General features: G+C 41.2%; 1 protein-coding gene across 1 annotated transcript; it reads left to right on the plus strand.

Moving 5' to 3' along the window:
* Window positions 1-451: 451 nt before the first annotated feature.
* On the plus strand, window positions 452-10,084 carry TDRD6 (tudor domain containing 6). The gene is made up of 3 exons (XM_023734107.1): window positions 452-6,503; window positions 8,263-8,387; window positions 9,826-10,084. Exons 1-3 carry the CDS (start codon window positions 452-454, stop codon window positions 9,919-9,921), a joined length of 6,273 nt encoding a protein of 2,090 aa, XP_023589875.1. The 3' UTR covers window positions 9,922-10,084.
* The last annotated feature ends 2,391 nt before the right edge of the window (window positions 10,085-12,475 follow it).

The raw sequence follows: 12,475 nt of genomic DNA on the forward strand, positions 1-12,475 counted from the left end.
AAGGCGCTCTGAGGAGAAGCGAGTTGTGCCCCAATCCTCACCACCTCATGGCCTCCTGAATATCCTTCGAAGTCCCCACGGCCCTTAGCCAAATCTCCAGCCCGCGTTCCGCACAGTCCGTCGCCCCCCGTTTGCCTGCCCTGGCCGCCCACGTAGGCCCCGCCAGCAGCCCGCGGCCGGAAGCGGGACGCCGCGCGCCGTAAATGCCTGCGCGGCGGCGCAACTGTGAGCGGTTGGTCCGGCCGCCGAGTCTTACCAGTCCGTGGGCGTCTGTGAGACCTGGCGTCGTGTGCGTCGCTGAGGGCGCCGCGCCGGGCTTCCTTCCCATTCCCTTCACTTTTGTGCTTGGTTTTGTGGGGTTTTCTTTCCAGCGGCGCGGGGGCGTTCACACGCCTGACAAGTGGCTCCGACCGCTCTGTGAGCGGTGGCCGCGCCGCCCCGCTCCGCGGAGATGTGCTCGACGCCCGGGCTGCCGACGCCGGGGGCCTCGCTAGCCCTCCGGGTGTCCTTTGTAGACGTGCACCCCGAGGTGATCCCCGTGCAGCTATGGGGGCTGGTGGGCGAGCGGCGGGAAGAGTACGTGCGGCTGAGCCGGGAGATCCAGGAGGCGGCGGCCACGCGCGGCCCGTGGGCGCTGGGTGGCGCCTCGGCCTCGACGGGCGAGCTATGCCTGGTGCAGATGGGGCTGATGTGGCACCGCTGTCGCGTAGTCAGCCGGCAGGCGCAGGAGAGCCGCGTCTTCCTGCTCGACGAGGGCCGCACCATCACAGCCGGCGCAGGCTCCCTGGCGCCTGGGCGCAGCGAGTTCTTCCACCTGCCCTCGGAGGTGCTGGGCTGCGTACTGGCCGGCTTCGTGCCGGCGGCCGGCGGCGGCGCGGGCGGGGGCGAGCCCCAGCACTGGGCATCCAGCGCCGTGGACTTCCTTAGCAACCTGCAGGGCAAGGAGGTGCACGGGCGGGTGCAGGACGTGCTGCTCCCCCATCGCCTCGTCCTTCTGGAGGTGCCGGATCTTTTCCAGCAGATGCAGGAGCTCGGCCTCGCCCGGCAGGTGCCCGACAGCCTCTTTCGCTCGCTCCTCAAGCGCTACCTCACAGCGGCCACTGCTGGCATGGGCCCCGGGGTCCCTGTTCTCCCTCGAGTCCTGCCCAAGCAAGAGCAACCTGGCCTGGATTACTTCTATCCCCAGCTGCAGCTGGGCGTGACAGAGCCTGTGGTGGTAACCCAAGTGTGCCATCCCCACCGCATTCACTGCCAGCTCCGGAGTCTCTCTCAGGAGATTCACCGCCTCTCCGAGAGCATGGCCCAGGTATACCGCAGCTCAACCGGGACAGGAGATGAGAACTCCACCAGTGCCACCTGGGAGGAGAGGGAGGAAAGAGAGGAAAGCCCAGACAAGCCGGGTGCTCCGTGTGCTTCCTGTGGATTAGATGGACACTGGTACAGGGCACTCTTGCTTGAAACTTTTCGGCCGCAGCGCTGTGCCCAGGTGCTTCACGTAGACTATGGAAGGAAGGAGTTAGTGAGTTGTAGCAGTCTTCGGTACTTGCTGCCTGAGTATTTCCGGATGCCCGTGGTGACCTACCCTTGTGCTTTGTATGGACTCTGGGACGGTGGGACAGGCTGGTCTAGGTCACAGGTCGGTGACCTAAAAGCACTGATACTGGGCCAGGCAGTGAATGCAAAAATTGAATTTTATTGTTCCTTTGAGCATGTATACTATGTCACACTGTATGGAGACGATGGAATTAATCTTAACTGTGTGTTTGGAGTACAGTCATGTTGCTTGGCTGACAGATTCCTTCAGAACCAGGGAATAGATGAGGAGGAGGAAGAAGAAGAATCAGAAACAGCTGTTCACTCTCAGTCTCCTTCTGAAGAAATGGATGAAGAGATTTCACTTCCATCCCTAAGATCTATCAGGTTGAAGATTAATGCCTTCTATGATGCCCAGATAGAGTTTGTTAAAAGTCCTTCTGAGTTTTGGATTAGGTTAAGGAAACACAATGGCACCTTGAACAAGTTGATGAGGAGAATGTGCAGTTTCTATTCCTCGGCCACTAAGCTGGATGGTGTAGTTTTGAAACCTGAACCTGATGACCTTTGCTGTGTCAAGTGGAAAGAAAATGGCTATTATCGGGCCATAGTCACCAGATTAGATGACAAAAGTGTAGATGTATTTTTGGTGGACAGAGGCAATTCAGAAAATGTGGACTGGTGTGATGTAAGGATGTTGCTTCCTCAGTTTAGGCGGCTGCCAATACTGGCTCTGAAATGCACTCTAGCTGATATTTGGCCTTTGGGGAAAAGTTGGAGCCAGGAGGCAATTTTCTTTTTTAAAAAGACTGTGCTCCACAAAGAATTAGTTATCCATGTCCTTGATAAACAGGATCATCAATATGTTATTGAGATTCTTGATGAATCACGAACAGGGGAAGAAAACATCAGTAAAGTAATTGCACAAGCTGGATATGCCAAGTATCAGGAATTTGAAACAAAGGATAAGATCCCAGTAAGCCCCCGTTCCCCAGGGATTGTTTCAAGCCATTTTACTGCAGAGAATAACAAAGTATCTTCTATCAAGAAGGTAGAAGTAGACCAGAAAGCAAGGAAGAATCATAAAACTACATGTGTTTCAGAAGGTTTGATTGGCACAACAATTGTTACAAATGTTTCAGCTGGACTTGTTTTGCAGGAAAAAGAGAAAAGAACATTGGTTTATACTTCACTTACGCAGGATTTCTTGAAAATTAAGCCAGGCTCTTCTTGTGAAGGAGAGCTAGAAGTTGGAAGTACAGTAGAAGTCAAAGTGTCTTACGTTGAAAACCCTGGCTATTTCTGGTGCCAGCTGACTAGGAACATACAAGGATTTAGAACTCTAATGTGTGATATTCAGGACTATTGTAAAAACACGGCTACTGCTTATCAGGGAACCACCCCAGCTTGTTTGGCAAAGCGAACAGTAAATGGAAAATGGTCCAGAGCTCTGATTAGTGGAGCACAATCTGCAGAGCATGTCAAAGTAATATTTGTAGATTATGGAGACAAAGATACGGTATCTGTGAAGAATATATATTCAATTAGTGAAGAGTTTCTTAAGATTAAGGCTCAGGCTTTTAGGTGCAGTCTTTATAATTTAATTCAACCAACTGGTCAAAATCCCTTTGTTTGGGATGAAAAGGCAATACAAGCTTTTAGTGAGTTTATAGATAACGCATGGGAAGGCAATTTAGAATTGAAATGCACAATATTTGCTTTGGCATCCATACATGATGAAGAACTCTTTCATGTCGTAGATTTGCTAACACCCTTTCAGAGTGCGTGCCATACTTTGGTAGAAAAGGGACTTGCAAGACCAGTAAAACTTCAGAAGCCTCTAGAGCCTTCTGTTCGACTACATTCCTACTACTATTCAACACATGATATGAAAATTGGAAGTGAGGAATTAGTGTATATAACACATGTTGATGACCCTTGGACGTTTTATTGTCAACTAGCAAGAAATGCAAACATTTTGGAACAGTTGTCATGTAATATTACACAATTAAGTAAAGTTTTGCTGAATTTAAAACCATTTCCCTTCATCTGTGGAAACTTGTGCCTTGCCAAATATACTGATGAAAACTGGTACAGGGGAATAGTAATAGAAAAAGAACCAAATAAAATCTTCTTTGTTGATTTTGGCAATGTTTATGTAGTAACAAATGATGATCTGCTTCCCATTCCTAGTGATGCATATGATGTCTTACTTTTGCCCGTGCAAGCTGTTAAATGTTCCTTATCTGATATTCCTAATCATATACCAGAAGAAGTTACAACATGGTTTCAGGATACTATTGTAGATAAGTCATTGAAGGCATTGGTTGTAGCAAAAGATCCAGATGGAAGACTCATTATAGAACTGTATGATGGCAGTATTCAAATTAATGCAAATATTAATGAGAGGTTAGGGCTACTTGGTTACAAAGATAGGGCAAGAAAAGAAGAAGAAAGGAAAATACTCCTCTCTACAACTGAAACTCTTGATGAAAATATAAAGCTGTCACCTACAGAATATTTAAGTAAATCAGTAGAGGACAAATTATACAGTATGGAGATCTTGGGAGAATCTTACAAACCCAAGATCAGCTCAGCATGTAAGGAATCCAAACTTTTACAAAGTTCAACAAAGACAAATGTAGTCACTCGGTATCAGAACTCTGTGGGAAATAATCAAGTGTCGCTATTAACAACAGAGAAGATGGAAGGAATTTTTGCTAAGTCACCTTTAAAGCCCACAAAACTAGAAGCCATTGCTTCAGAGGAAAAAACAGGAGAATGTAACAAAGATTTGCCTCTTAAATTTTGTGAGTTTCCTCAGAAGAACATAATGCCTGGCTTTAAAACAACTGTTTATGTTTCTCACATAAATAACCTTTCAGACTTTTATGTTCAGTTAATGGAAGATGAATCTGAAATTAATCATCTTTCAGAGAGATTAAACAATGTCAGAACAAGACCTGAATATTATAAAGGTCCACCTTTGCAAAGAGGAGATGTAGTATGTGCCATTTTCCCAGAAGACAATTTATGGTATCGGGCTGTGGTCAAGGAACAACAACCTAATGACCTTTTCTCTGTACAGTTTATAGATTATGGCAATGTTTCTGTGGTTTGTACTAACAAGATAGGTAGGCTTGACCTAATTAATGCAATATTACCGGGATTGTGCATTCATTGCTCGTTAAAGGGACCTTGGGTCCCTGAGATTATAAACTGTAAGGAAATGATACATTACTTTTCCGAAAGGACAGATGAGGCTCAAATAAGATGTGAATTTGTTAAATTTCAAGATAGATGGGAAGTTATTCTTGCTGATGAACATGGGATCATAGCAGAAGACATGATTAGCAGATATACTTCCAATGAAAAATCTCAAGAAGAACTTTCTACCCAAATAGTTAAAGGTGTCCATTCAAAGTCTGTTAACAAATCAGACATTGACACTTCAGTATTTCTTAACTGGTATAATCCAGAGATGAAGATTGTAAGAGCTTATGCATCTGTGATAGATGGACCTGAGTACTTTTGGTGTCAGTTTGCTGATACTGAGAAACTTCAGTATTTAGAAGTGGAAGTACAAACTGCTGGAGAACTGGTAGCAAAGTGGAGAAATTGTATCACATATCCTCATATTGGAGATCCCTGCATAGTGAAATATAGGGAAGATGGGCAGTATTATAGAGCATTTATCACTAATATTTGTGAAGATTATTTTGTATCCGTCAGGCTTATGGACTTTGGAAACATTGAAGACTGTGTGGACCCAAAAGCACTCTGGAATATTCCGTCTGAACTTCTGTTGGTTCCCATGCAAGCCTTTCCATGTTGCCTCTCGGGATTTAATATTTCGGAAGGAGTATGCCCTCCAGAGGGAAATGACTATTTTTTTGAAATAGTAACAGAAGATGTGTTGGAACTAACGATATTGGAGATCAGGAGGGATGTTTGTGATATTCCTTTAGCGATTGTTGACTTGAAAAGCAAAGGTGAAAGTATTAATGAGAAAATGAAGAAATATTCTAAGATTAGTATTACTAACAGTGATCCACCCTGTGAAAAAAGTGGTCCAGAGAGAAAGGGAGCCCTTGGGTACCCCAGTCCTGATGTTGGACTTAAGAAACAAAGTAATAAAATTGAACAAGATAAAACACTATCTGTGGAACCACAGAAAGATGAGATCTCAGAAAAAACTGAAGAAGATTCAAACATTATTGAAACCAAATCATGTAAATCCTATGACCGTGAAACTAATAGTATTCTTGAAGCTTTTGAAACCCCATGCAAAGATAAAATTGGTACTGAAGTGCTAGAAGGTAAAGTAGAGTGCCATTTGGTTGACAAAGCAAAGTTTGATGATAAATACCTAAGGGCAGGACATAACAAATTACTACCATGTGTTAGTGAAACAAAGGAGATACTAGAACTGAATTCACTTCAGGTGCCATTTTCTTCTGATGGTGAATCAAAAGAATTGTTAGAACTAGAATCCATTGAGTTACAACTTTCTCTAGTTGGGAAGGAAAATAAAGAAGAGCTCAGCTTGGCACCACTTTTCCAAGGCTGTGATACAGAGGACACCCTGGAACCACTTACAGAGCAGCTTCCACCCAACGGTGAAGCCGAGAAACAGCGAGAACTGGAACTACCTACAGCCCAGCTGTCTCTAGATGACAAAGTAAATCCTTTGCCTTTAAAACTTGGTCAGAAAGCCCAAGAATCAGTGTGTGCTGAGGACATCAGAAAGTCAAATTGTGTGGAATGTTTTGATGAGCGGCCCAGGATACCATTGCATCTACATGGAAAAAATTGCAATCCCAAAATGCAGATTGAAATGAATATATTTAAAGAAGAATTGATGGAATATAAAAACAGGGGTACCATTTCATCATTGACTCCTTTGTTCTCTGAAGAGGAATCTGGAGATGGAAGGAAGCACAATAATGCTTTACAAGATCATGTCTCAGGTATGCGGATTTTTTTCCTGTTATTTAAATTTGAGTTAACATCTTTCAAAAATACTTCTTTTAAGAAAAAGAGAATTTTATATGGAATTTTGAAAAATTAGTTTTTCTGAGGGTAAAGATTAAAACCTGGGAAGTGAATCAGATTTGGATTTTATGAAGGGCATTTTAAACATGGGGGAAATAAGTTAAAATCAGTGTAAAATACTACTTTATACACTGGGTGAAATGCTGAACTGTTAATTTTGTGTTTAAAAAAGAGTGCTTCAGATCTCTAAGTCTCCAAAAGTAACTACGTTTAAAATGTAAACAACTTATCTTTAAAATCAAAAGGTTATATTTTTTGGTAAGTTAAAAAACATAGTGTTCCTTTGCCAAGCACTATTTAGGCATGGGAAACCCTGATGGCATCCTGGTTAAGAGCTATGGCTGCTAACCAAAAGGTCAGCAGTTTGAATCCACCAGGTGCTCCTTGGAAACCCTATGGGGCAGTTCTACCCTGTCCTATAGGGTCGCTGTAAGTCAAATCGACTCGACCACAATGGGTTTGGTTTGGGTTTTGGGTATTTAGGCATGAATTTAAGATAAGGATCATTTTAGCAGATTTTTCAAATTTAACAGTTTTGTTTCATTTAGAAACTTTTAAACAAAAAATAGATCTAGGGAGACTATTAATAAAAAACTTAATAGCCATGAGTAAAGCTTGGAGAACATTATCATGTATGTTTTTTGGTTATTTTTTACTGCTAATTGCTATTGTAAAAGATTTGAAAGTTACATTAAATGGCTAGCTTTCAGTTTTTTTATAATCAATGTTAGACTTTTAAATGCCAATTTTTGTATTTATTAAATTTGAACCAGTGTACAAAATTTAAAAAATGGAATAAGGAGAATGAAAATCACCATAATCCTACTACCAAGAAATGACCACTATAAACACTATGGTGTACTTCCTTCTTGTCATCTTTTACCCTTTTTGAGTATGTCTAGCCAAACCCGTTGCCGTTCAGTTGATTCCGATTCATAGCGACCCTATAGGAAAGAGTAGAACTGCCCCATAGAGTTTCCAATGCTCTAATCTTTGCAAAAGCAGATTGCCACATCTTTCTCCTGTGGAACAGCTGGTGAGTTCCAACAGCTGACCTTTCAGTTAGCAGCCAAGCCCTTTAACCGCTCTTCCACCAGGGTCCTTCTGTGTTATGTCTGGCTACATATGATTTGAAAAATGAAATAGAGATCATACAGTATTGAATCCTACATTTTAATCCCTTAAATATGCTTTCAGAATATTTTAATTGCATAGTATGTCATCCTGTGGATATAATTTATTTAAAATATTACCCTAGCATTTGATATTTAGTTCTCCTTATCACATTTTAATAATAATAAGTACTGACTTTGTGATAAGAATATCTGCTCACTTAACTGCTGTTTCATTATAGGAATGGCTGTTGTAAAAATAGATCACACCACTTGCAGCAACAATACCAGCTTCTAATAATTTTCAGTGATAGAAATTAGATTTACATCCTTACGATAGTGGTGTTTCTAAAGGAAAGTAAAGGGGATAATATTGGAGGGGTCACTGGAAGAATTTAAAATTGAGGAAAAGGGATAGGCTTAGTACATATTATACCAATGTACTAATTACATGGTATTGATTATATGGGAATTTTAAATGCAGATTAGGAAAATGCTCTGCTTGTGTATCTAGCATTAAGGAATTAAGAGTTATGAATTGAGTCTTTGTTCAATTTAGCAGCTCAACCAGAGAACACCTATACTCTGAAAGGATTTACTGTTGGATCCAAATGTGTTGTGTGGTCAAGTCTAAGAAACATGTGGTCTAAGTGTGAGATTTTGGAAATAGCTGAAGAAGGCACAAAAGTAAGTGAAATTTAAGTATTTTATCTCAAAATGGACTTGCAGACTGTTAATAAAATTTTATCAATCTTTGACGGACAAGAGAATGCAGTTGAACAGATGTTTACTTGCTCATTCCTCCTGGTTATTTGATGCAGTGCAAAAATCCATTTTAAAAGTCCGTATATAAACATCCTGGGCTCTTCACTCCTCTTCCCTCCTGAAATCCTGTCAGTCACCAAGACCCACACTTTCTGCTTCTTAGCTCTTAACTGAAGAAACTTTTTATCACTGCGTTAGCTGAGTCGATCATTTCACAACTAGATTGTTCTAATCACCTTTTATCCAGTCTTCCTTAAACTGATCCTCCATAGTGTCAGTGAAAGTTTGTCAGATGCAAATCTGACTATATCATGCCTGTATGTAAAAAACTTTTCAGGGACTTCCAGTTGTATTTTAGTTCTCCTGTGATCTGAAAATCACCTGTACCAGAATTACCAGGTGTGTTTCTTAAATTACAGATTCCTGGGCCTTGCCGTGACCTGCTGACATGGAATTTCTGGGAGAAGGATCCAGAAAAGTGCATTCTTATACCATTAAAATTTGAGAACCACTGGTCTACAATATAAAAGTCAAGCTCATTAACATGACATAGAAGGTCCTCTAGGGTTGAGCCTCCATGTACCTCCTCAGCCATACATCTTCCTCCTTTATATTTTGTACTTTATATTAGATTGTCATTCAACTTCTTGAGTTCTCTTATATATATAACATCCTGTTTGATTGCTTCAGTATCTTTAATAATGCAGCTCTATTTGCCATTCCAGCCCATTCTCAGACTGGTTGACTCCCACTTATCTTTAAAGCTTCTTCCAGAAGGCATTCACTGGCATTATTTTCTAAACCTCCCCATCTCTACCCTTCTTCACCAAAAGAGCTTTATACCAGGGCTTCGAACCAGTTATTTTCAATTCGACCCCCTGCTGAGAATTTGTGTTTCCACCCTAGTTATACTGAATCGGAATCTACAGTTTAACAAGATTCCCAGGTGATTCTTATGTATAACTTCCTGGGAACTTGTTAGAAATGCAAATTCTCAGCAGGGAACTTGTTAGAAGTAAAGCCCTGCTTTATACCTATATCATATTATTCTACCTCCTCCTGCAAAAGTCTGTACTTCCTACATTGTATTACCTGTGTAGAGGTCTGTGCCTCCATTAGATTTTGAACCTCTTGAGGTAAGATCTAAATTTTATCCATCTTTTATCTCCAGGCATAGATAATCAATATACATTTATTGAACTGAAGTACCACTAGTTGAAACATGAGAGTGAAGTTTAATAAAATATTTTTCATTGCCTTTTAAAAATATTTCATTTAAAAAAGAATTGTTATGATACATAAATCAGTTACAGTTTTTGGAACTTGTTAGTATTTATTAAATTTCTTTTTTCTCTTAAAGGTTTTGAACCTTTCAAATGGTATGGAGGAGATAGTGGATCCTGAGAATGTCTGGAACGGCATACCTAATTTGGATAAGAGTCCATCTGAGGTATAGAATTATGTAATAAGTAATTAATGGGAGTGTTGCCCTTCATTTTGAAAGGTGACTTATAAAACTATTTCCAAAGTCCTTGTGTTAGGAAAAGTTGAGAAAAAAATTATAATGTAACAAAAACAATTCAAAAAAGTGATTAAAAAAAATCAAGGTTCTGGACCTTAGGGAAAAGTAATTATTAATGTTTACTACTTGATTTTCACTTTGGGATTTAAAAAATGAAAATTGTTTAGTGTTCATGATTTTTGAAAAAAAAAATCTTGGTGCAGAAAATCTGGGAAATATGCAAAGTTAAATAGGAGAAAGTAACAATCATGTAATATGCTCATCCACACACAAACAGAGTTAGCAGTTTGTTTTTATTTCATGATTTTTTTATTTATATGGAATATAAGTGTATCATCTACATATTTAGGAGCCCCTGGTGGCATAGCGATTAAGAGCTATGGCTGCTAACTAAAAGGTCGGCAGTTCGAATCTACCAGGTACTCCTTGGAAACTCTGTGGGGCAGTTCTACTCTGTCCTATAGGATCACCATGAGTTGGAATCGACTTGATGGCGATGGGTTTTTTTTAGTGGCACAATTATTAAGCACTTAGCTGCTAACTGAACTGGAGATCTGCTGCTATAAAGATTACAGCTAAGAAAACCCTATGGAGCAGTTCTCCTCTGTCACATGGGGTCATTATGAGTTGGAATCGACTCAACCGCACCTGACAACATCTGCATATTTGGTCATAGTTGATTTCATTCAACATACATTTTGTATTCTGTGTTCGTCATTTAAGATTATATGGTAGGCACTTTCCCATGCCATTATGATGTGTCTGGTGATTTGACCTTATCTTGTTTGGAATTTGCTGAACTTCTTGCTTTTGTAAGTTTGTCTGATACTTCCAACATTTGGTCATCTCAGGCTTTGCATCTGTTAACTGTCTTCTCCATGAGAAATGGTTAGATTTTCCTCGTTTTTTGTTTGTTTAGTAAGTGTAGATTTTATCCTGGACATTTCAGATATTATGCTGTAAGACTTTGGGTCCTGTTAAATCCTCTGGAATATGTTAAAATTTTTGTTTTGTCAGTCAGTCAACCCAGTTAGGTTCATACCACAAATTTTATCTTTCCTTCTGTGGTTGGTGGTTCCAATGTCAGTTTAGTTTTCAAAACTTTTGCTATATTGTTTGGGTCTTTCTAGTACATGAGCCACTCAGGGGTTACACTGGGACTTGGGCAGTGATTTATATTGTAGTTCAGTTGTTGAAGCCTTTGCTATGCTTACTTGGTTTTGTTCTGCACATGCATAGCTCAGGGGTGACCCTGGAATTTATATCAGTTCACATGCAGTATTACCCATTGCTGTCAAGTTGATTCCGACTCATAGAAACCCTATAGGACAGAGTAGAACAGCCCCCATAGGATTTACAAGGCTGTAAATCTTTACAGAAGCAGACTGCCCCATTTTTCTCCCGCAGAGCGGCTGGTTGGTTCAAATCGCTGACCTTTCGGTTAGCAGCTGAGCGCTTAACCACTGCACCACCAGGGTTTCATGTATTGTATTAGGGGTTCAAATTTCCCAACTCTTTCCTCTCTGAGATTTCCTCCAAATGTTCTGGCTCCCAGAGTTTTCTTTTTCCAGTCCCCAAGGGCCCCTTTTTCTAGTTCCTCTGACCAGAAAGCATGTTTCTCTGTTTCCCTCTGTGCTGTTGTGCAGTTCTGTGTCATTGAGCCTGCCTTGGGGTGAAACAGAAAAAAAAGAGAGAAAAAGTTCATGGGAATTCTCACTACCACATGCTCTCCAGACAACAGAAGCCCCATTTCCCATTTTTTGGGTAGGAAGATAGGTCTTCTCTTGTATTTTTTGGTGTGTGCCCTACCACTAAGGGGTCCTGCACAGTGGTTAAGTGCTCGGCTGCTAACCAAAAGGTCAGCAGTTTGAACTCATCAGCCGCTCCATGGGAGAAAGATGTGGCAGTCTGCTTCCATAAAGATTACAGCTTTGGAAACCCTATGGAGTAGTTCTACTGTGCCCTATAGGGTTGCTGTAAGTCAGAATCGACTCAACAGCAGTGGGTCTGATTTTGGGGGGTTTGTACTAGTTACCACAGCTGCCGCCAGGCTGTGGCTGTGGCTGCCCTCAGGGCAGGTCTAGAAAATGAAACAGAAAAACAATTTGGGAATTTCCCACACCACCCCCCACTCTCTAGCATACAGAGGCCTCTTTTCCTGATCCTCTGACTAGAAATAGAGGTTTCTTCCAGAGTTTTTGCTGCCAGGTGTACAGTTCTGTAATTGAGCCCACCGTTTGGTCAAAAGCACGAGACAAAAGGAGGAAAAAAAGAAGAAAGATGGTGAAACTCACCCCTATTATGTTATTCAAGTTTTTACTTCAGTCTTCAATCTATCTGTTCCTGTTCATTTTTCAGAGTCTTCAGATAGTTGCTTTTTGTATGCTGTCCAGAATATATAGTTGTAATCAGTGGAAAAGGGAGGCTGCCATCACTTTACTTCATCTCAGCTGGCACCAGAAGACTATAAACAATTTTTGATAGCTGT

The sequence above is a fragment of the Trichechus manatus genome, unplaced genomic scaffold, assembly GCF_000243295.1.
Source record: "Trichechus manatus latirostris isolate Lorelei unplaced genomic scaffold, TriManLat1.0 scaffold00065, whole genome shotgun sequence".
NCBI lineage: Eukaryota > Metazoa > Chordata > Mammalia > Sirenia > Trichechidae > Trichechus > Trichechus manatus.